This window comes from Xenopus laevis, chromosome 3L (assembly GCF_017654675.1).
Source record: "Xenopus laevis strain J_2021 chromosome 3L, Xenopus_laevis_v10.1, whole genome shotgun sequence".
NCBI classification, from domain to species: Eukaryota; Metazoa; Chordata; class Amphibia; order Anura; family Pipidae; genus Xenopus; species Xenopus laevis.
The window spans coordinates 102,707,886-102,730,482 of NC_054375.1; the positions used below are offsets into that span (position 1 = coordinate 102,707,886).

At 36.6% G+C, this 22,597-nt stretch overlaps 1 protein-coding gene across 1 annotated transcript in view; it reads right to left on the reverse strand.

Moving 5' to 3' along the window:
• Positions 1-4,508: 4,508 nt before the first annotated feature.
• LOC108711350 (protein FAM189A1) overlaps positions 4,509-22,597 on the reverse strand; it is a 323,792-nt gene continuing 305,703 nt past the window's right edge. Inside the window, exons 8-11 of the mRNA XM_018253002.2 lie at positions 21,509-21,584; positions 19,720-20,304; positions 6,893-7,221; positions 4,509-5,401 (exon numbers count right to left, since the gene is read on the reverse strand). Coding sequence (XP_018108491.1) covers positions 5,216-5,401; positions 6,893-7,221; positions 19,720-20,304; positions 21,509-21,584 — 1,176 coding nt within the window. The 3' untranslated portion in view covers positions 4,509-5,215. The remainder of the gene's footprint in view (positions 5,402-6,892; positions 7,222-19,719; positions 20,305-21,508; positions 21,585-22,597) is intronic.

Here is a 22,597-nt window from a genome sequence, read left to right on the forward strand (position 1 = left end):
TGCCCCAGAAATACATTGCAGAAGTCAATTCTTCTCTAGCCATTTCCCACAAGGCCCTTGCGTAAGGAACTTTGTATTTAATAGCAATTACATACACAAACAACTTCAGAATAAATAAAGAATTGTTAGGATCATATGTTGGAACATTGCTTTGCATTATATTTTCTTTTATTATATCATTTTTATGGGGGGTATATATAAAGCCATAGATTTTACTAACAATACTGAAATAAATTGTAAATAATAGAGCTAAATAACTGGGTCAGAACCCTTCAGGACCTTAAGTCTAAAAACATTTTTGAGATCACACATCTTTATCTTTCAAATGAAAGTGTTATCTTGCCCACACTTCAGACACCGCATTGTACCTGAAAAAGACCTAATCACTGATGGGTTAGAATGCTTTTTAAAGTTAGTATTTTAAAATCACCTTCACAGGCTTGAAAGTACACGCCTCAATAAAATTATCAGCATTTTCATATGCACTGTGCTTGTGGGATTTGGACCCTTACAGAACAAGATAAGACTTTCAGAAAATACGGTCTCTCGTCATGTTAACGTGACTTTTCCATTTGACGCGTCTTTTCATTTTAAAAAAAATAAGATCAGAAATCATTTCAGAAGTAGCTGTTCAAGGGAACAAGACTGCTCCCACCTTGTGCAGTCAGGTCAACGGATAAGAAAAAACCCATGGACAATTGTTTTGATGGCTCTATCATTTTGTCAGGTTGGTAGCATACAGTGACCATAATCAGTATTAGAATTTCATAGAAAAAACAGCTACATTGTGACATTGTGTTTCATTAAACAAAATAAATGTTGATTATTGTCTTGAATTTTTGGCTTGGACCTTGAAGGGTTTACACTGTGACTTAAGCCTTACCATACAGTGATTAAGATATACTGAGTGCGGTATATTAAGGAGTGAGTTATATGTTGCATGCAGCTGCCAACTGTAGAAAAGGGGATAAGCTATCACTGTTAATAAATGTAATAACAACGAGGAACTGTTTGTTCATTATTAATGTATCTGATAAATGCACAGTACTGCTATAAGTGAATTCTATGTGAAAGATGTGAATTATAGCCATTATTCCTGAAAGAATGAGCTGATTGTACTAATGGAACCTTTTTTTTCTCCAATCCTTTTGCTCATAGATGTACTTCCATTAAGCATATTAAAATGTGATCAACGAAAGCTTTCAGTATATTAAATGAGCATGACCATAAACCTGGTCCTATACTTTAGAAAATAAGTATTTTCAATCAACATTTGTAAGAGTGTCGTGCAGCTGTAGAACCTGGAGGAGCACAGGTAAATCTGAGTTGGTAACAACAATGCATTCAGTGTATATATAAGAGCTGTATAATGTCTTAATAAAAATATGCTTTCATTTCTAACCCCAGGCTTCTTTTTATGAAGCATTCGCTTGTTTTACTAAATTATGTGCTGTAATGAGAAAACTGAGTGTGCAGCAAATGCATGTCTACTGAGATGTTGCTGTGCAGGGTTTAACTTAGTCGTTGCTTTGGTTTGCTGGAGCTGTAGTTTTTGAATTCCATTGCCCAATATAGGATAACGTTTTGTATGCTTCAATCCATAAGCTTTTAATCTTGGCCAGGCACCATACTTGAGGTTAGTTACTGATCTAAAGAAACTGGACACTGAGCAAGATGCACTACTGACCTCCACTACATTTTCAGAACTAATATATCTGCCACAAAGTACATATTTCTAAATGCATAATGATAAGGTTATAATAACATGGTCATGGCATAATTATCATATGCACTTGTGCAGAAGTCAATGTAATCGTTTTACTATTGTCTAGCACATAATCCATTGGGATGGAGTGCAGGACACTAATTTAAAAATGATTGGTGGGGTGAATTACAATGCTAATTGATATTGAGACTGATTTCTCAATGACATTTTGTCTCAACATAAAACTGCTGTTTCATTTGACACCCCATAAAATAGTATAAGCTGAATATTCAGGATCTTTATGTTCATGCCCAACAGCAGAATGTTCTACCATATATATATACTCACCTACTAGTTTTCACGTGACCGCCAATGATAACAAAGGTCTTTTGCTATTGAGACCTTTATTTGGATTGACAGCATTTGAACTGCTTTTCACCTCTGAATAACTACAGTATATGTTTTTCTTTTATGGAATGCACTGAACTGGATACACATCTAAATGGGCTTTTTATATGCATTTAGGAGAACTGGGGATATAAATATTTTTTCGACTTACAAACAAAGGCTGCGACATTTAACTTCTTATATCATACATCACAGTGTGCTAGGGAAATGTCAAATGAAATCGGACTTTCAGCCTTGTGTTGGAATTGTTTGCTCTGCAGTCTCATGTTTAAAAATGTAGAAGGAACAGGTGTATGGCTAGTTATTAAATAGATTTTCCTATACTTAATATTTTACTGGAGAAAAGAAGATCGGCAAATTTTATATTTCAAATTGAATTTTTCAGATGGCTTTGAGAACCCTTTATATTATTGCGCTGTGAAAAACAATCCCCATCATATTCAGTATGGTAGAAACAAATGTCTGTAAGAATGTTGCGTGTATGAAAAATTCTCAACAAGGTCGCACATATGACACAAAATAGCCACACCCAGCACAAATATGACACTTTCATATTACCGTTTCCTTTTATGACATTTTTGTAAATTACTCCCTAAACGCCAGTTAGGGGGTGTGTGTTTTTATTTACGGCCCCAGATATTATTGTAATTACAGTGTGAAGGCTGTTACTGGTGAGACCTGGGGTGATATTTACTGTCCCAGGTACTCATTGGCACTGTAGTAGTGACATATTTGTGCAAAACGGATATGAGGTGAAGGGTGGGCTGACCAAGTGCTAGATTTTATAGAGGGGGCTTTATCCTTAAAGGGGTTGTTCACCTTCAAATTAACTTTTAGTATGATGTAGAGAGCAATTTTCTAAGACAATTTGCAATTGGTTTTCATTTTCTATTATTTGCGGTTTATAAGTTATTTAGCTTTTTATTCAGCAGCTCTCCAGTTTGCAATTTCAGCATTCGGGTTGCTAGGGTCCAAATTAGCCTAGCAACTATGCACCGATTTGAATAAGAGACTAGAATATGAATAGGAGAGGATCTGAATAGAAAGATGAGTAATAAAAAGCAATAACAACAAATGTGTAGCCTTACAGAGCATTTGTTTTTATATGGGATCAGTGACCAATCCCCATTAGAAAACTGAGAAGGATCCAAAGAAAAAGGCAAATAACTAAAAAAAACAAATGAAAATGAAATGTGGTCATTCTATAACATACTTAAAGTTGATCTCAAGTTGATCCCCTCCCTTTAATAACTTCTGCAGTACTTAAAGAGGTGGTTCACCTTCAGAATAAAGTTAGTCAATAAATTCATGTTCCTGAATACATGAACACATTACTCAGTATAAATGGGATATTTCACTCTAAAACAGCAGTTGACTATAAAGAAAAAAATCAGTATGACAGACTTCTGCCAGTAGATTTGTGTTTCTCAATACATGATAAGCTATACTTTAAAGGTTCACTACTCACATAAAACTGGTCAAATGTCCCTAAAGGAGTAGTTCGCCATAAAACCAGACTTATATAATGTGGACAATTTGCAATTGGTCTTCATTTTTTAAAAAGTGTTTATTTTTGTTATTTCACTTTTTGTTATTTAGCATTCCATTTTGGTGTTTCTACAGCTCTACTCCCTTAGCATCCAGTGAAGCCAGAATGGATGCTGAATAACGGCTAAGTTAGGTGCCAGGTCAGTGATCCCAACAACCAGATAGCACTTTTAAACTGCAGCAACATTTAAAAATTTTTTTAAAATGATGATTTCTTGAAAAGTTAAAAAAAAACCCTTGCTTATGACCTGCAAAATACTAATAAAAACTATTGAGATAATAAAAAAAAATCGACCTTTCTATAACATACTAAATGTTATAGATTAACTTGCACTTTAAAACATTTGGCTTTTTTTACATAACATGTTGGAATCACTTCACTGCATTAAAGGAATTGTTCAGTGTAAAAATAAAAACTGGCTAAATAGGCTGTGCAAAATAAAAAATGTTTCTAATATAGTTAGTTAGCCAAAAATGTAATATATAAAGGCTGGAGTGATTTGATGTATAACAAGTCAGTCAGGACACTACTTCCTGCTTTTCAGCTCTCTTTGTTTACACTGACTGGTTACCCTGGCTACCAGGCAGAGACTTGAGGGGGGGCCACATGGGTCATATCTGTTGCCTTTGAATCTGAGCTGAATGCTGAGGATCAATTGCAAACTCACTGAATAGAAATGTACCATGTGGCCCCCTTCAAGTCGCTGACTAACTCAGTGTTATAGAGTTGAAAAGCAGGAAGTTGGATTCTGGCAGTTTTTTATATATTACATTTTTTATATTAGAAACATTTTTAATTTTGCACAGCCTATTTATTTACACAGTTTTTATTTTCACACTGAACTGTTCCTTTAACTGTTCTAAAAAATAATGAAATATGTACATTATTGTATAAGTAAACAATTGTGATGGTTTCATCTTGTACAAGTGTGTAACATACGGGCTGTGCAGCCAATATCACACACAGCTAAGGATGAGATGAATGGCAATACACAATATATTGATATAGATTTTTTTTTATTAAAACACTTTTTGAAAACATTGAGGTACATAAAGTAATACATTTGAGCTGTATAACAATATTCTTCAGAAGTTTGGGTCTCTTGATGGTTCATCATCTTCCCTTGGTGCAGAGTTTGAATTTGATGATGGGTGCAAGTCTTGAAAGACCCCATTATAAACCCTTTTCTTTTGGAATGTGATCATTGTTAAGAGAGGATGTTAATTTTACGGCGCTACATGGCAGCAATATTGAAATCTCTATTTCAGAAAGAAAGAAAAAAATAGATCCAACTCCAGTAATCTTTAAAAAAAGGGCTTTGTGTTGAAATTTAGTTTGCACTGTTTTTGTTTGATTGCAAAACATTACATTCAGAGAAAACTCCATGGTGACTGTTCTTTATGCTTGTTGTCCCATGCATGAGCAAGTTCTACAACGAGAAACTTGAGTTTTAGTCAATATAGTTGGCGGTGTGTGAAGATGTGTACTGGAATTAATCACCCTAAGTTTGCATGCAATCCTTTTTTTATTTTAATTAATTAAATCTTCTGTTATCAAAGAATTGTTTCCCTACAGACTCCAATTAAGCTGTGTGGCCTGTCCTGATCCACTTCATGTGTTAGATGTATTCTGTGTAGGAAGGCAACCGGAGAGCTTAGCGCTCCACAACTTTGAAGATGAAGATCTTCTTGAAGACGCTTTCTAGAGATATTGATGGTTTGTTGAGAACTTGTAATTACCTTTAAAAAACAGAATTATTGTTAGTAGACAGTTGTTCCTGTATCTATTTCACAACTGGTGTAAAATACAGATATAGTAAGTAGATTTTTAAATTGCTGAGGTCCATATTTCAAGCAATGGAGATGATTAAATTAGGGTAATGTTATAAATGTAGCTAAGAGTGAACCATGTAACCTTAGCAGTCCTAGTACAAACTTTGTCCATGTAATTAAATATTAATTAATTAAATAAACCTACAAACTAGTAAAGGTTTCTTAGTTGCTAGTTATAGACCTTAAAATAGAAAGTACAAGGATTTTACTGTGACATGGAAAACCTAGTGCAATTATAACTGGTTTAAATGAGAGGGATAATTACTGGGGGGTGCCAAAGTAAGACACCCCATGCAATTATAATTGGTTACCTAATTCCCAAAGCCAGTGTTCCTACCCTAGTTACTACTACAGGAGCTCCATGTCACCATCATCATCATCTTTTGCTGCTGCTGTAGTGGTCTGGATGCAGACATGCATTAAAGTGAAAAGCTGAACTTGGAAGCAAAAAGCCTGTTTTTCACTTTACTCCAAACGTGCACAGCCCCAGGAGTATAAGAAGATTGTGACTTGGTGATCCAATAGAATTATGCCAAATTGGTACAGCTAACAGGAACACTGGCCTGGGGGACCAGGTAAGATATTATAACTTTCATTCTCTTGTAAAGACAAATATAAAATTAGAGAATAATTACATAGCATGGTATACTCAAGCACTTGTGATATTATAGTCATGTATGTGTGCATTTTGGATGTCGGTTTTTTTAAATAAGTGCAAATAGGTAGTCAGGGAATTTATTTTTCTACATTGTTGTCATTGTTGGTGCCTAATGCTAATGTCAATGTAGGCAATAGTGTTAATCTAACCAATTTGCCCACTGACAGACAGAAAGTAAGTGAGGGAAAAAGGTCTTTATCTGCACTGATCCTTGCCTTGGTGGTTGCAGCCTTGCTGGAAAGAATAAGATGAAGTAACACATGTTCCCATGCACTATATGCTCATAGGTCAATAGCCTTATAATTGAATATATACATTGTTGTATTATAAAAGGAATCAACATAAGAACTATAACTCACTTTGTAAGCTGGCATATCTGGAAATCAACACGTCCTTTTAGCTAAGGTATATTCAGCGACAAATAATGCAGAATATGTCAATTAATGGGCAATCTCAATGGTAAATGAGCTGTTAAGTTTTTGTAATTATAGAAGAGCATTATAAACAGTAGGCCCCTGACAAAATCTAAAGCCATGTTAAAAGATGTGAGGGGGCATCTACCAATATTCACAGAAAACCAGGCAATAACAGTTATATTGTATATTCTTTGTACAGCTATGTTAATGTAATTCCCCATATTTATTCAAAACCCTCCGACTTGGTTGGATCGATGTTTCTAAATAATTATGTTATCTAACTGGAAAGTTCTCTCTAAACACACAGAATTTGTTTATTATTACCTGGTCTATTATATTGGCGCTGAAGATTGCCTCTTCCATGTGCCTTTCATCTGACTTAATGACAGACTTGATACTATTCACTACATGTCGCACTTCTGGAGAGAGATGGCAGCTTGAATGTTCCAAAAACTTGGCCACTAGAATTTTTGTGTCCTTGTAGGTCTTCAGGTCAACTAGAGAATTGGGCCGCTCTTTAGAGAGGTTCTTAATTGCCTTTGGCTTTATGCGATGGCTACTTTTCCGTGCTTCTTTGTGTCTGCCTGTAGATAGTAAGTGGCTTCCAGTTTCCTGGCAGACAGAAGCAGTTGTTCGTGGGTATGAATATGAAGCTGAAAGCATGAGGAGGAAAAAAAACCAGAGTTTAAATATAGCAGAGAAAAATTGTCATAATGACTTAATTTTCTGTCTAGATTAAAGGTGAAATCTCGCCACCGACAAAAAACAATAGATTTAATTTTCTCTGTGAGTGCTTAGCTATTAGTTCTATTCTACTCACATCTTTTGTTTGAACTCATGCATGCAGATGCAATACCTAGCTGAACGTGAATCACCAGGCTTGATATGCCATGGTTTGCAAGTAGTATGAAACATACATCATATAATCTCTTTCAGATACATATTCCTGCTTTCTTACTAAATATCTACATTCAGACTGATAAAACGTGCCTGTGCCCTGCCTTCCCAAGGAGATACATAGCATAAAAAAAAATACATTCTAATAAAGAAGATAATTGGCACAGAATGGAGATGGGAGATTCACCCTCTTGGAGTTGCATGACCTTTATTTATTCATGGAAATCCTTGCTTACCTCTAATATATTTAAGAATAGGGGGCCATTATATCCAAACATATAAATAGTCTATAATTCCTTTTTATACTGAGATTTGGGATATGCTAGTGTCATCTATTTCCAAAGTTTTACTTAAAGCCCCAAAGATTATTTATAAGTGTAAGGGACTGCAGTTGAAGAACATATGGGTCTTTGCACTTTGGACATTCCTGTATTTAAATAAGGTGGTGTTCATGCTAGAGTAAAAACCTTAAGATAATCTTGTGTATACGGACAACATTGTGTTGGACCATGCACCATGGCACAATGTGACACTTCCATTGCAGTGTTGTGATGGACTCTTACCAGAGACTACCAGGAATGAATACTTGTTTCTATATATGCTTTCTGAGCTGCATATGCTAGAACTTTGAAGATTCTTTCTAGAGTTTTAGATTAGAATGTCTTTTTTCTAAAATGCAAAAAGGATATTCTTGTATCTTAGCGCTGCCAAATAATTCACATAAAATATTAGCTTGATTATCCCTTTAACCAGAGATATGTAGAATATAAGTTTGGCATTGGTCCATTTAACCGCAGCTGAACTGCAACATACAAGGCATTTAGATAAATGCATTTAAGACATATTTGAGATGCAGGTTTGAATGCAACTATACGAATCAGCTACTTGATTTCATTATATTGTACCTGTTTCTCATATGCATTCATAAATACATTTTATTGCAGTCCCATTGTATTGTGTTTTTCTGAACTCCAACATATTGCATATGCACATTTATATGTCAACAGAAAAGAGGGTTTGTATGGTATTTACGAAAACACATTTAGCTGCATATAAAAAAACAATATATGCCATTTCAAACTCTCAACATATGTTCTAAATACACAAAAATAGAGTCCATATACTTGTAATGGTCCCTGTACACACTATGCTATGTGGAAATTCTGTAACACTGTATGAGATTGGAGGGGGGAGTCTCACTTTATACCATTTGGAGTACAGTTTAAATCCGAGCCAGTTTTAAAAAGTAAGGTTTGTTGTGGAATTTGTAGTGTACATTTTATGTTTGATACTTTAAACCCTCAGTGGAATAATAGATTCTGAGTTATAAGGCAATGTTTTCTGTAATGTTTTACTTATTACATGGCACATCAACCACCTCCCGACCCCAAGTTAAAATTGTTATTTGTTTATTAATCATGTACTTTCTGCTGCCAGCTGTATAACATTAGATATGCAGTTGTCTTTTCATTATATTTAAGAAGACTATTTGCTTATGCAAGTGCATAATTGATTCCCTCTGCTATAATTATTGTAATAGCTATTGATTGGGTAAGCTCTTTCTTTAAAGTAGGGGGGGGGGGGATAAGCAAATACATTTCTGGCCCACACAATCTGGTTGAGGCCATGCAAAGCTATTGAACTGAAATATGTATTCTATTTGCTACACACTCATCCTTTATGGATGCACAGCCATTGCAGACTTTAAATCATCTTTGAGATACGGCTGCATTCTAACACAAACAAAGGCAGGCAGAGAGATTTATGAGCTGAAGCACTAGCAAATCTTCCAAAAGTATCAACACCCTTCCTATCTCCAAACAGACAACATCAGATGTACGACAGAGTCCTAACAAATTTAATTCCTAAAAACCTACAAGAATTACATTCAGGAATGGAACGGAGCCAACAGATTCTACTTTTAACAGATTGGCTGAGACCGTCTCGGCTCAGTATCACAGTTGGGTAGTTCACAGACGGAAAGTACACAGCCTATAAATATCACCTTGTAATGAGTTATGATTTGGCTCATCTACTGTAGCTATGGTAATATTATAAATGGGAACATATATCTTTACTTTTCTGTTGTATTCACAAACCCCAGATGAATACAATAACTTAAGTGTAATTATTTCTTCCTTATTACCACTGGGTACAGACATTTTCTCTCACCTTACATTTTGTCTGTATACTAAATATTTATAGTGATGATTTGGAACTATTATGTCCTGCCGTAGTGTTTAACTTATGGTAACATATTGTCATTATATAAGTGCTTAACAATCTTTGGCTGGCCTCCCAGTTATAATAAACATTGACCTGTAACTCCTGTGATTATACATTTATTAAACAAACAACTAATGCAGCATCTCTATTAGCATTCACAGCCAATGGTGGTTATTATCTTTATTCATATTATAAAACTATTAATTATACCAACTACACTTAACAGACACATAGGGGCAGATTTACTAAAGAGCGAATTGTCGCCAGCAACCACTTCGCCAGGTTCAAATTCGTTGCCACTAAGCTAATTCACTAAAATGCGAATTTGCGTCCTGTGCGCCGAATGCTGGTGACTTTTCGCTAACGATACTTCTTCAGTGCGAGCATTTCATAGCATATAGCGTTCATGTATGACTAGCGAAAAGCCACTAGTCATCTTACGCTTAGGCCAATTTGAATAGGGCGGGTACATTAAAGTTGTATGGACGTCTTTATTAGAGATGTTGGTGCAAATGCTTGAAGAGGCAATTTTTTATTACAAATGTCCAAGGAATCTTAATAAAGACAAAAGAGATCATATAATGCCCTAGACATAAGCCCAATGTAAAATGAATGTTCCATGGCCATCAAATGTCTGGGGAAAAATCTTAACTCAAAAAAGTTTAACTTAGGACTTTTGCAGGCAATCCCGCTTAAAAAAGGAAAAGTCGACATTGTTTTTTCAACTTTAAATGCATTTTTGGCAGACAGGATATGATGTAAGTGACATAAGATTGAGGAGGATGTAACTTTATTTTAGCAGTTCGCCTGGTCTGAGGTGGCAGAGCGAACTCTGGAAAAAGAGGCAACGTTCAGTAAAATCCACACTTTCGTGAATTTGCGAAAAGTCGCCTCGTGATAGATTGCAAACAAACTCTAGCGGTGGTCTCTTTTGCTAGCAAATTGTCATCTGCGCATATAAGTGAATTGGCAATGTCCCTGCAGATGTGATTTCTGACAAAGTCGCTAGCATTAGCCACTTGGCCCTTTAGTAAATCTGCACCATAGAGTGACTGCTCTGCAGAACATCCATTTACAATGAAATGCCAATGCTACATGTTACTTACCCAGGGCTACAAGAAGGTAACACAGAAGTCATCACAGGAATGACACTTAAAACTTAAATGGCTCAAATCATGGCAAAAAAAGGAAACTGACTGCAATTTAAATATTTTAATTGATACTTGTAGGTAGGTTATAGTTTGCAACTGAGTTGTGTGGGCCCAATTCTTAGTAATATACAGTTGAAAGCAAAGGTTTTGGCACCCCTGACCACATTACATATTTCATTTATTTTCTAAGTAAAAAGTAGGAAACAACTAGTGCAGGAATCAGTGTGTTAAAAACAACATATTTGCATATGTTAATGCAAAGTTTTGTTTCATTTCACAAAGTTAAAACACAGAAACAAAGCGATTGTGGCATGTGCATAAGTCAGTCTTTAGTAACACCAACTTTGGCACAGACCACAGCCTCTATGCACAGATAAACCCATTTTGTGTCCAGCTAAGTCTTTTGGTTGCTGTAGTAGAAATTAATGTTTACTCTTCCTTGCAAATAACTTCTAATCCTGAGATCTGTTTGGGATGTCCTAAACTCAACCAACAGATTTTAAAAGATTAAAACTCAGGTGCCTGTGAGCGCCATTCTTCCAGATCTTGCCTTGTTGTTTACAGATCTGCCATTTCTTGATGATATTGCAGGCCATGGAAATTGAGATTTGGGAGTGTTTTGCACTTTTATAGCCTTCCCTTGCTTTATAGATCTCAGTTAGCTTCATTTTCAGACTCTCACTCAGTGGCTTAGAGGAGCTCAAGGTTGTTGAGTATCAGCCCAAAGTTTGGGGTATCAATGATTCTATTAAGCTCTGTAATTCTGAACAAGTGACAGCTCCTAATGGCTATTAAGTCTCAATGAGGTAGGGTCAAGGACCTTGCAAAAACAGTGTACAAGTGGAAGGGCATCCAAACTTTTGCACATGCCACAAATAAGATTTTCTTTGTTCCTATGTTTTAAGCTGGCAAAAAACTATGCATTAACATTTGCAAATAAGTTGTTTGACACAGTCAGTGTGGCTCATTTATCAACACTGGCAACAAACCAGTGGTTGGCTTTTTCCAACCAGCTGCAGGTAAAACAACAAATGCAACAATTTGATTGAATTTGGTTGCCAGTTTTCAAAAATGACCACTGATTCCTGCACTACTTGTAACTAAATATATTTAGTTAATTAAGGGGTTCCCACACTTTTGCATTTAACTGTATAATAAGTGTTCTCATGCTCATTTTTGTTGATCCAGTCTTGATTTACAACTTGCACAAGGTTCTTTGCAAATAGACCTACAGTGAAACCTCCAATTTACATCCCCTGTTTAAGTTTTCCCTCATTTTACATTATTTTTTTGCGGACCCACCTCTATATTACTTCACTTCAACTAATTGGCTCTAGGTTCCTTTACAGCGGCAGTAATGTAAGTCACCAGTGGGAAGACTTACAGAGCGTGAAGTAGCCCAAAATATTCAGGCTACTTCAGAAACAGGAAGTGATGCGTATGTCTTTCCATAGGCAATTCACATAACTGCCATTGGAAAGGAAACCAGGGCCATTTTGTTGTCTGCAGTTGTGCAGATTTACTGAGAGCAATAAAATGTTCACCCTTAAATGAAAGTTGCATTAACAACACAATATACCTAATGTTTTTTTTGTATGCTTCATCATATTAATGGAGCAGTAGGAAAACTTGTTGTTTTTTCAGGATCCATCTAGAAAAGCAGGTGTGAATGTATGTTTTTGGGGGACTAATTCTGAGCTGAAAGAGTTAAAAAGGACTTTTAAGGATATGCATCATGTGACACCCCTGAGATGATGAATGCTGCTGTCCTACTCCATTCCTGAGACTCTATTTTAAAGCTCTGAAAATCCAATCTGGTGATCTGTCAGGCTTTTAGTGTGACTGATTGTAGCAAAAGACAAGGGACAAAGGCATCTCCTTTGCAACAGGGAAATCATGTCCTTCCCAATAAAAACACCCATAAGTACATGTATATCCACAAGCAGTGCCCTAATCCAATAAATACATAAACACTTGAAGAACAACTAATACATTCAATACTATACAATAAATACTTGTAGAACAACTGTAAGGAAGTGTGGCACTGTTCTCTGTGTCAGATACTGTGTAAAGTAAAAACAAAACAGCTTGTATATATAAACTATAGAAGAGTTTCCGAAGCAAACACACCAATTTTTCCAATGCAGGGCAACAACACATTATATTGTCATTCCTTTAAAACACTTTTTTGGTGTTACTGTTCCAAATCAGGCAGCAGCGATAAGAGAAAACACAAATTTCTGACAACTCTTTTTTTGTTGTGCACTTCAGCTAGAAACACATGACTGATAGAAAGCAGACAGGTACCACAAAATAGTCAAGTCCAACAGTGGCTATAATATTTTCCAAGGAAATTTAAATGTATTATACTATACAACACTACACTAATTTCAAGCAAATAGAAAAAGTTAATTTTCATGATAATGTTCCTTTTATTCAAGCCGATACATTATTATGCTAATTTGCAGACTCATTTCATGCCATTCTTGGCCCTCATCTGCTTTATGATCAGGGTCTCTTGGTGCAAAATATCTGGCATAACTTCATGCTTGTGCCTTGATAAGAAAGTTTCTTTGGTTCTGTTGGGCTCCAGATAAAGCAATGGCATTTGAAATGGAAACATCTTGGGGAAAATGCAATTAAGAACCTTTTGCACACCTTTTTTATAATTAATAAACAAGGTAAAAGATCATTTATTTTATCGTTTGCTTAGGAGTAGCACATATGACCCAGAAAAGAAAATTCTAGAGACCTGTTCCCGTCGCATTTAATACATTACATGACGTAAAGTGGAAAATCCAATGCAAGCTTAAAGGGCAACTAAAGTCTAAAATAGAATAATGTTAAAAATGCTGTATTATGTATACTAAATATAAAGATGAACTTACTGCACCAGCAGCCTAATAAGACAAATGATTTATGCTTTCAAAGTTGGCGCAGGGGGCTGTCATCTTGTAACTTTGTTAGACATTTCTGCAATACCAAGACTCGCACATGCTCAGTGTGGTCTGGGCTTCAGTTGGGAGGTTAAGCTTAGGGATCGTCATAAGTTATCAAAACAGCACAAGTCAAATAATATCTGCCATAGAAGCCAATACAGCAAGACTGATTAATAATCAGAATATAGAGACTGCACTGCGTCTCTGGATACAAATCTCTACAGGGAATCCAACAATGCTGCTCGAGTTCTGGGAAGTAAGGGGGGGGCTCCCCCTGCCATTTGAAAGTATGATCGTTTACCTGCACAGCAGTTGGGGACCATCTGATAATTCCTATCAACAGCAGTAAAAGAAGGGGGAATGTCACTGCATACAGTCATGTTTATGATAAAAACTGTAGACATCTTTTAATTAAAGTATATTGGAGCTACATTTCTTTTTCATTAAAGAAAGTAAAAATGGGATTTTATATTTTTGCCTTTACATGCCCTTTAAGTATTACATTATAATAGACATTAGAGTTCTCATTTATAAATAGAATCATGGACTTTGACGCTTTCAACTTCCTTAAAATATTTTTAAGGATATACATTGTCTAATGAATGAATACATTTCGTGATATCACTATTCTAACAGCACAAAGATGGGTGGGCACATCAGCCAGGGGGCTGCATTGGACAGAGGGAAGCCTGGAATATGAAATGTGCAAGAGCATGCACCAGGGGTAGTAATTTTTCAGAAAAAAACTTTTACAGCAGCGAAGATTTCAGAACTATGAACTACATTAAGTGAATGTTTCATTTACTGATTTAGGGTAAGGTCACACTGAGAGATTTGGGGAGATTTAGTCGCCCGGCGACTAATCGCCTCTTCTTTGGGGCGACTAATATCCCCATACTGCTTCCCCCTGTCTTACGCCTGCTAGAATAAAAAAATCACCTGCGGCATGACTTCTTTTTCCAAAGTTGCCAGAAGTTGCTTCACGAAGAAGCTTCGGCGATTAAATCTCCCCGAATCTCCCAGTGTGACCTTAGTCTAAACCTGCACATTATAGATGGTGGTGGAAAGAGTTCTAGCAATCATCATGCATATCCATCAACAAAGGCAAGGGAAGATGGAGGGAAACGAAGGGGAGGGAAGAAGGGCAGGGGAGGGTAGTAGGACGGGGAGAGTAACAGTGGAGGGAGGCAAGAGGGGAGAGAATCTGAACTAGGGGTAGGCAGAAAACCCTTGAACAGGCACCTGCCCAGCTCTCCCACATTGTTGCGCCCTAGGCAGGTGCCACTTCTGCCTACACCTAGTTCTGTCCCTGCAGACTACAGGAAAATGATGGAAGACATCCTGCAGGGTTCATTATTTTGAAGATTCCACCATAAGAATTAAGTAGCACAGTATGCATTAGAATAATAATACAGGAAATCATATATTTATAAAGCTAAAGCCTTATTACTGCAAAAAAAATGTAATGTATTTACTAAAACAACCATTTTTTTAAGATTTATTTACACCAGCTGGCTGTATCATCACAAAAGCAATTTACTAAACACCAGTCGACAAAATAAAAATCTATTTGTACACAAGACTTTCTAAAGTCATACAACCCCATACTGTGAAATCACAGCTGGGCAAAAAGACTATTAAACTAGGCAGAGTCTCCTGTGAATGTACTAAAGTTCACTCTAATTCTCCCAGCTGGAGGCGCAGAACAGACTACTAGTAGTTACATAAATTTGTCAGTCTCTGGAAGTTAATTTTGCCTCCTCGCAGATTGCTATGCTAAAAGTTAGGCTAACCTTGCTCAATTCTAAATGCCACATCAAATCTAATGCTATTATAGAAATGTGTGACAAATTCGCAGCATGCACATTAAGAAAAATAGCTTAGTTTATACCATATTCTTTTTGATTTGTAAAATTCACTGTGTGACAATGGCCTAGCAGGATGTAAAATGTATTCTTCTGTTGAAGAGATGACACAAATACATCAGCCATTTATCTAGTTCTTTTGTCAAAAACCCTCTTGATCATAAGCTCTTGTGAGTGAGGCCCTTTCTGACATTTGTGGCAGTATTTCTTTGTGTCTTCCTTTTGTACAAGGCACCATATAAGTCACTGAGATCTAGTTTTCTATGAAAACAGGAGTGGAGGTTGAATTCTCCTATGCACCAGCCAGTCACATACACAGGATGATAATGGCCCCAAATATAAAAAATCTAATATTTAATCAGAATCTGGTCACGAACAGATGAGAGCCCCCACACACTACCAGGTGATCTTACAAATGATTCACAACAGATAAACCTGTATACAGGTATGGGATCTGTTATTCGGAAACCTGTTCCCAGAAAGATCTGAATTACAGATAGGCCATCTTTGATTCCATGTTATTTAGAGCACATTGTTGTATAACAACATAGTACTTGAGAGTACTGGCTTGGATGTATCCATAGTGGTACATAGATAAAATGCATATTGAGTATAGTACCATTGCAGAAATAACATTGTATGAACCTTTTAATCACAGAACTGCCTTTTGAAAGCCACCACTATTTACCAAATACTAAGGGGCACATTTACTATGGGTCGAATATCGAGGGTTAATTAACCCTCGATATTCGACCATCGAAGTAAAATCCTTCAACTTCGAATATCGAAGTCAAAGGATTTACCGAATTTACTTCGATCGAAGGATTTTAATCCATCGACCGAACAATTTTCCTTCGATCAGAATTGCATAGAAAGCTTATGGGGAAGGTCCCCATAGGCTAACATTGGTGCTCGGTAGGTTTTAGGTGGCGAAGTAGGTAGTTGAAGTTTTATATTAAAGAGACAGTACTTTGACTATCGAATGGTCAAATAGTCAAACGATTTTTAGTTCAAATTATTTGATTCGAAGTCGAAGTCGTTATCGACTTTGAAATTCAAAGTGTTTTTCATTCTAATCCTTCACTCGAGCTTAGTAAATGTGCCCCTAAGTGTTTTACAGCTCTACCTTCTGTGCACAATCCTACCCACATGTACAAAGGTCAAAAGCATGCTTTGCACCCAAGCCCCTTACAGGAGGTTCCTTGAATGTGATTTTTGCTTTGGAGGAATATGTTCAGGCTATACAAATAAAGTATAATACAAATAATGGAAAACTCCTACACCTTTAAAGGGTTATTCACCTTTAAATTAACTTTTAGTTTGTTGTAGAAATTGAAAACCAATTTGCAATTTTCTAGTACATGTGGTTTTTGAGTTATTTCGTTTTTTATTCAGCAGATCTCCAGTTTATTTCAGTTCCAGTGTAATTTCAGTAAGCTGGTCCAAAATTACCCTAGCAACCATACATTTATTTGTATAAGGGAGAGGGCCTCAACAGAAAGAGGAGTCATAAAAAGTAGTAATAACAATTAATGTGTAGCCTTAAAGAGTATTTGTTTTTATGATGGGGCCTGTGACCCTCATTTAAAAGATGGAAATAATCAGCAGAAGAAGGCAAATCATTAAAAAATTATAAAATAGTTGCTTGGAATTAGCCATTCTATAAAATATAAAAAGTTAAGTACAGGTGAACCATCCCTTTAACGCAACAAGCATTCTGCTACATCTACAACATAAAGAAAGGCTTTGAATTGTATAGTGACCAGTAGAGGGCAACAAAATGCTAGAGCTAGAACTGCATGGGCTCTAAAACTGCAGCGTTTGTAGTGAGGAACCCATAATGTGTTGTATCTGATGGAAAATAACCTATACGAATGATATAAAAAGGAATTAGACATGTCAAATAAGCAACAACAAAAAAGCCTGCAACTCCAGAAAAAACATGAGTTTAAAAAAAATCTTGTAAATTTGCTACGCCTGAAAAAGTGCTCCATTGTAAACTGTATCATTACAGCACAGGGAGTAAGAGTCTTATTGTTCTGTATCTAACAGCATGCCCCATCATTTATTTATGCCTCTTCTGTGTATAGACACAGCAGTTCTAGGTGAGAGGTGACACTAGGTTGAACACCTGTAGCTGTGTGTAAAATATATTTGCACAGCCATTGAACAGCCATCATTTTAATACAAAGGCAGCTATTACAACACTGGCATGCAAATAACATTTTACCAGTTCCCTGGTAATCGATATACTGGTGGCTTTGAATATTTTTAACAGTGTGGGACATTTAGCTAATAACACTTTAAATCATCATGTCCTACAAAGCCATCTCCATATGATGTTGGGTGTCTACAAAAGCCTGGACATGAAGAATTCATAGACCTTTGGTTATATATACAAGCAGAGCACCAACCCACAGTCCTACCCTTATAAACATTGCAAGACAAAGATTGAAATTGAATGTAACATTTGGGTTTCTTCTGAACAAGAAGGACACAGTAGTGATGGGTGAATTTATTAGGCAGGCGCGAATTTGCACGATTCGCTGCCAGCGAATAAATTCGCGAAACGCCCGCGAATATTCGCAGAAAAAATTCGCCGGCGTCAAAAAATTTTTTTCAAAAAAACGGACATCAAAAACTGTCGCCGGCGTCAAAAACGGGCGCCGGCGTCGAAAAAACGGGCGCCGGCATCAAAAACGGGCGCCGGCGTAAAAAACGAGACTCCGGCGCCGTTTCGTGAATTTTTCGCCATTTTGCGAATTTCGCACAAAATTCGCGAATTTTTCGGCGAAGCGAAACGCCGCAAATTCGCCCATCACTAGGACACAGTCATGAGCAAGGTGAAAAGTGCCTGTAGTGTGAAATGAAGAGTAAAACTGGTACAGTACAGTACAGATAAGCAGATAAGAAGAAGCACTTATGCAAAAGCTAGCCCAGCCCAAAGTAATTATACTCTATATGCAAGACTGCAATATGCTAGACATGTCAGTACCAATCAAGTTTCATTTTGATAATAATGGAGCTTTCTGGCTAAGGGGTTTCTGGATAATAGATACCATGCCTGTATTATCATTAGTAATTAAAAATGTAATTGACAGCAATTTTGCAATTATGTAATAGGAAATTGTACCACAATATTAATTGATCTATTTAAGAGATGTGAAGCAAGCTGGCAATTCCCATTTTAATACCAGACCGTGTGAAACCAGATCATGATCTTTCATTACCAAATCAAAAATGAATGGATTATGGAAACCTGTTTAGTTAAAAACAGTGATAAAACCATTGTATGCAGTATGTGAATTACGTGGTATTGGAACAAAAAACAGAATAGCCTCAAAAGTATAGGGATAGTGCTCCGCTGATGGTAAATATTTTTGGAAACAGAAAGATTCTGCAAAGGACTTCTTAAAAATCAGAGTGTTGTTTATAAACATAAGAAATATCATAAGAAACATCTTCTTTAGTTACACATTACAATCTGTTTCAGTGAATTGGAGATTGCATTTTTTTCTGCAATTTTTAGATTATTGTGACGGAAAAATACGATCACAAAGTTTGCCTTTTCTGAACTTGAATATTCAAGATTTAGCAATTGAAAATGTTGTGAAAATTTGAATAAAAACAATTTGGCAGCTAAAACCGTGCGAACATCTATAGAAGCCGATGGAAGATGTATTTTCAACATTTTCTATGCTGAGTTTTACACATTCAAATTTGTTAAAGTGAATGGGAAATTTAGATTTTTGTTGCTATCGGTGCATTTCTGCAAATTACCATGATCGAGTGAAAAAAATTGTGATGGAGTTTAATATTTTTTTTCCAAAATGTGAAAAAAGCTCAAATTTTACATTGATTAAATATAGAGCCCTTTTTAAATCAAATTAAATTAGCTGCCACATCTTCAATATTTTTTCAATCGGCAAATCCCAAAAATTTAAGTTCGAAAAGGTAAAAAAAAAGGTTCTAAATGTAATCACTACTTTTCTGCATGACTATCCCCATATAACGAGGAGAGCTATTCAGATTGCTCTTATGGTTCTTAGTATGATTCAAGTGATAGAATTTACCTTCTGTGATGGAGGTACAGGAAACAGGGTCACTAGTGGATCGGACTATATTTGCAATCCTGTATTTCCTCGAATGATGTTGCTGCATAGTTTTTTCCAGCCGCCCTGTACGTTGGGTGTGATTTGCAGGAGGAGTACTGGGAGATGGCAAGCATTGCCCAGGTGGCTGAGCAAACACACCGCAGCACATATTTATGGGTTTCAGAGACTGGGACACTTTTCTTTCTTTCACTGAAAGTTGAGATTCTCTTTCCGATGTGCTGAAATTCTCAGCGGATGTGTCCAGTGACTTGGACTGCGTGTGATTATCACAGTTTTGCCACTGGGATCTGTCTGTGGACGTTCTACTTCCATCACCATCAGTTGAACCCTGGGAATTAGTGAAAGGAAATCCACCACGGAAACTGTGTTCCAAACTGGTGCAGCTACTCCCAGTGGCGGCCGTATGGAGGGCACTATAAGGGCTAAAATCAGCAGAGCGAAGGGAGCCTTGAACTTCCAGGGAACAAAGATCTTCTGATGAGCAGCTGTGAACTGGGATTTCAGCCACATCAGACACCAGCAACGAGGTGCTATCTACAGACACTGAAAAGCAGAAACAATAAAGATAATATACCCCACAAACTTACATTCAGCAATAAATCCTTCCCAATACATACAGCTGTTTTTTTTTTTTAATTACATCACTTTATTTAAAAGTACATGTTTGTATTTTTATATTTTTATTACTAAAGAAAATGAGTTTGTTGGCATTACTCCAATCTGTAGACTGGGTTTGCTAGCTTTAAATGCCCAAACTGCTTTTGCTGCCATTGAGTTGAGATTTAATTAAAGGTGGGTGTGAATGGATGGTCTATGCACCATGCAGTAGAATAATAATGCAGGCAGAATTGCCCAGAATTCTTTGGGGACTGACAATTGAATGATATCAGCTCTGAATGCGGAAGAGAGTGTAATTGCTAGGTTTCTATTTGGTACATGTATCTGCAGTGTCTGCATCAAAATTATGTATTTTTCAGTACATTTCCCCTTAGAATTAAAATGCAATGAACCATTTTTTTTAAAAAAAAAGACAAAGCTCAACTATATATTAGGCTGAAATGCTATACGATGTGCTTCTGTATAAGCCCAAGGCAACCACAGCCTATTAAGGATAGTAGAATAGTACTTCTAAAGATGCCCCCCAGTATCTCTTCATCATCATATTTGCTGATTTACAGCTTTGTCAATTAGATGTGTGTGTGTATGTGTGTGTGTTACACCAGTGCATTCAGAATTAAGCAACCCTGTAGCATCACCTTCTGGTATAACCAGGCAGGTAGGTATAACCATTTCTGCTAAGGATTTGATGATTTCCAGACAATCCCAAAGCTGAGCTTAGAAGTTGAGCCTCTCAGCAGCAGTAGCCCTAGGCATGTGCAATACAATTGGCATGCAAAAGATGGTCTGACGATCAGAGGATGGGAAGATACTGTGAACAACTCTGAAGGCATGGGTTATTACTGTTCTAGGGCTGCTGCACCTCTGGGCTGGTTAATTTAAGTTCTGTATATAAAATGCAGCATTTGTAGACATATTATTTTTAGATGTTATTTCTCCTTTAAATCATTTTAGCAGATTGCTTTTAATATGTAAATATCAACTCTAGCTGGAGTTATGATACGTTGTTACCAGAAAGATGATACAGACGTCATTGCCTGAACCAATAAGTTCTTATTCTAAAGTGCATTCATTTTTAATAATAGTTCTAATTAGCCGACCAGTGAGAAGAAGAAGATTAGCTCAGTACCTTGGGTGCTGAAGCCTGCTGTTGTGTTCCTGTCACCTTGACTGGATTCTGTGACCTGCTGATCTATGCTGGTCCCCTGTAGAAAGATAACAGAAACAAGGTGCACATTAATTTACACCACCAGTAATCCGTGTAAAACACTCAAGCTATCATATTTTGAATTTTAATTTGAACAAGAGGGAGGATTAAAGCATTTATTGCTTGAGGGGGCCCTTTACACGCACCTACCTTTGAAAGCAATTTATGGTTAGCTAACAAAGATGTGTATTCCGAGCATTAAACAGTACTGACAAGTGGAATATTTTAGCATGAATTGTTCTGCAATTGCCATCGAAGCTTTAGACTAGATTAGCTTTGTCCATCGCGGGAGCCACCAGGGGTGCATAAAGACAGATGTATATTGAAACGTGAAAGCAGATAAACAAAGCACAACCACAGCAAACTGTTGTACAAGCTGCTAATGGGACTCAACAGGATTCCGCCTTTATTTTCAGTACCTTATGCTCCATAGAAATCATTTCTTGCATTTTACTGTTGGAATATAACTTTCTTCTTTATTGAGGAACAACTGTTTCATGTTTAAGACTAGCAGATGCAGGGATTAAACCAAACACCCTGACTCCACTTATAACACTATCCATCCCTGCTTGACACTTCGGTCAGTGTTCTGCAGAGAGAGCGGTAAGGGCTCACTTGATGGTTAATTTAGCAGCAGGGGACACTGGTCCTTTAATTTTTTTCACATGTCCATGTGTATATTTGCATGTTAGTGACCATGGAGCTCAGTGTGCCACTTATTACCCTTTCAAGACATTTCACAAGTGATAAGAGTCAATTCGGTCCAGCTTTCCCTGTTGTGCTGCACTTGTGATATCTTCCCTCAATCATTCATGCATAGAAATCAGTAGGGAAGGGGAAAATGTGAAACGGCAAGCTAAATTGCCTTAACATTGGTTGACTCGGCTTGCAGTTTTACTTTTACTTTAATGTTAATTTTACAAAGAAATACAGGGTATGGAAAGTTACAAAAAGGGAAAGAAAGCACTGCTTAAAACATATTTGAGTTAACTTTAGTATGACGTAGAGGGT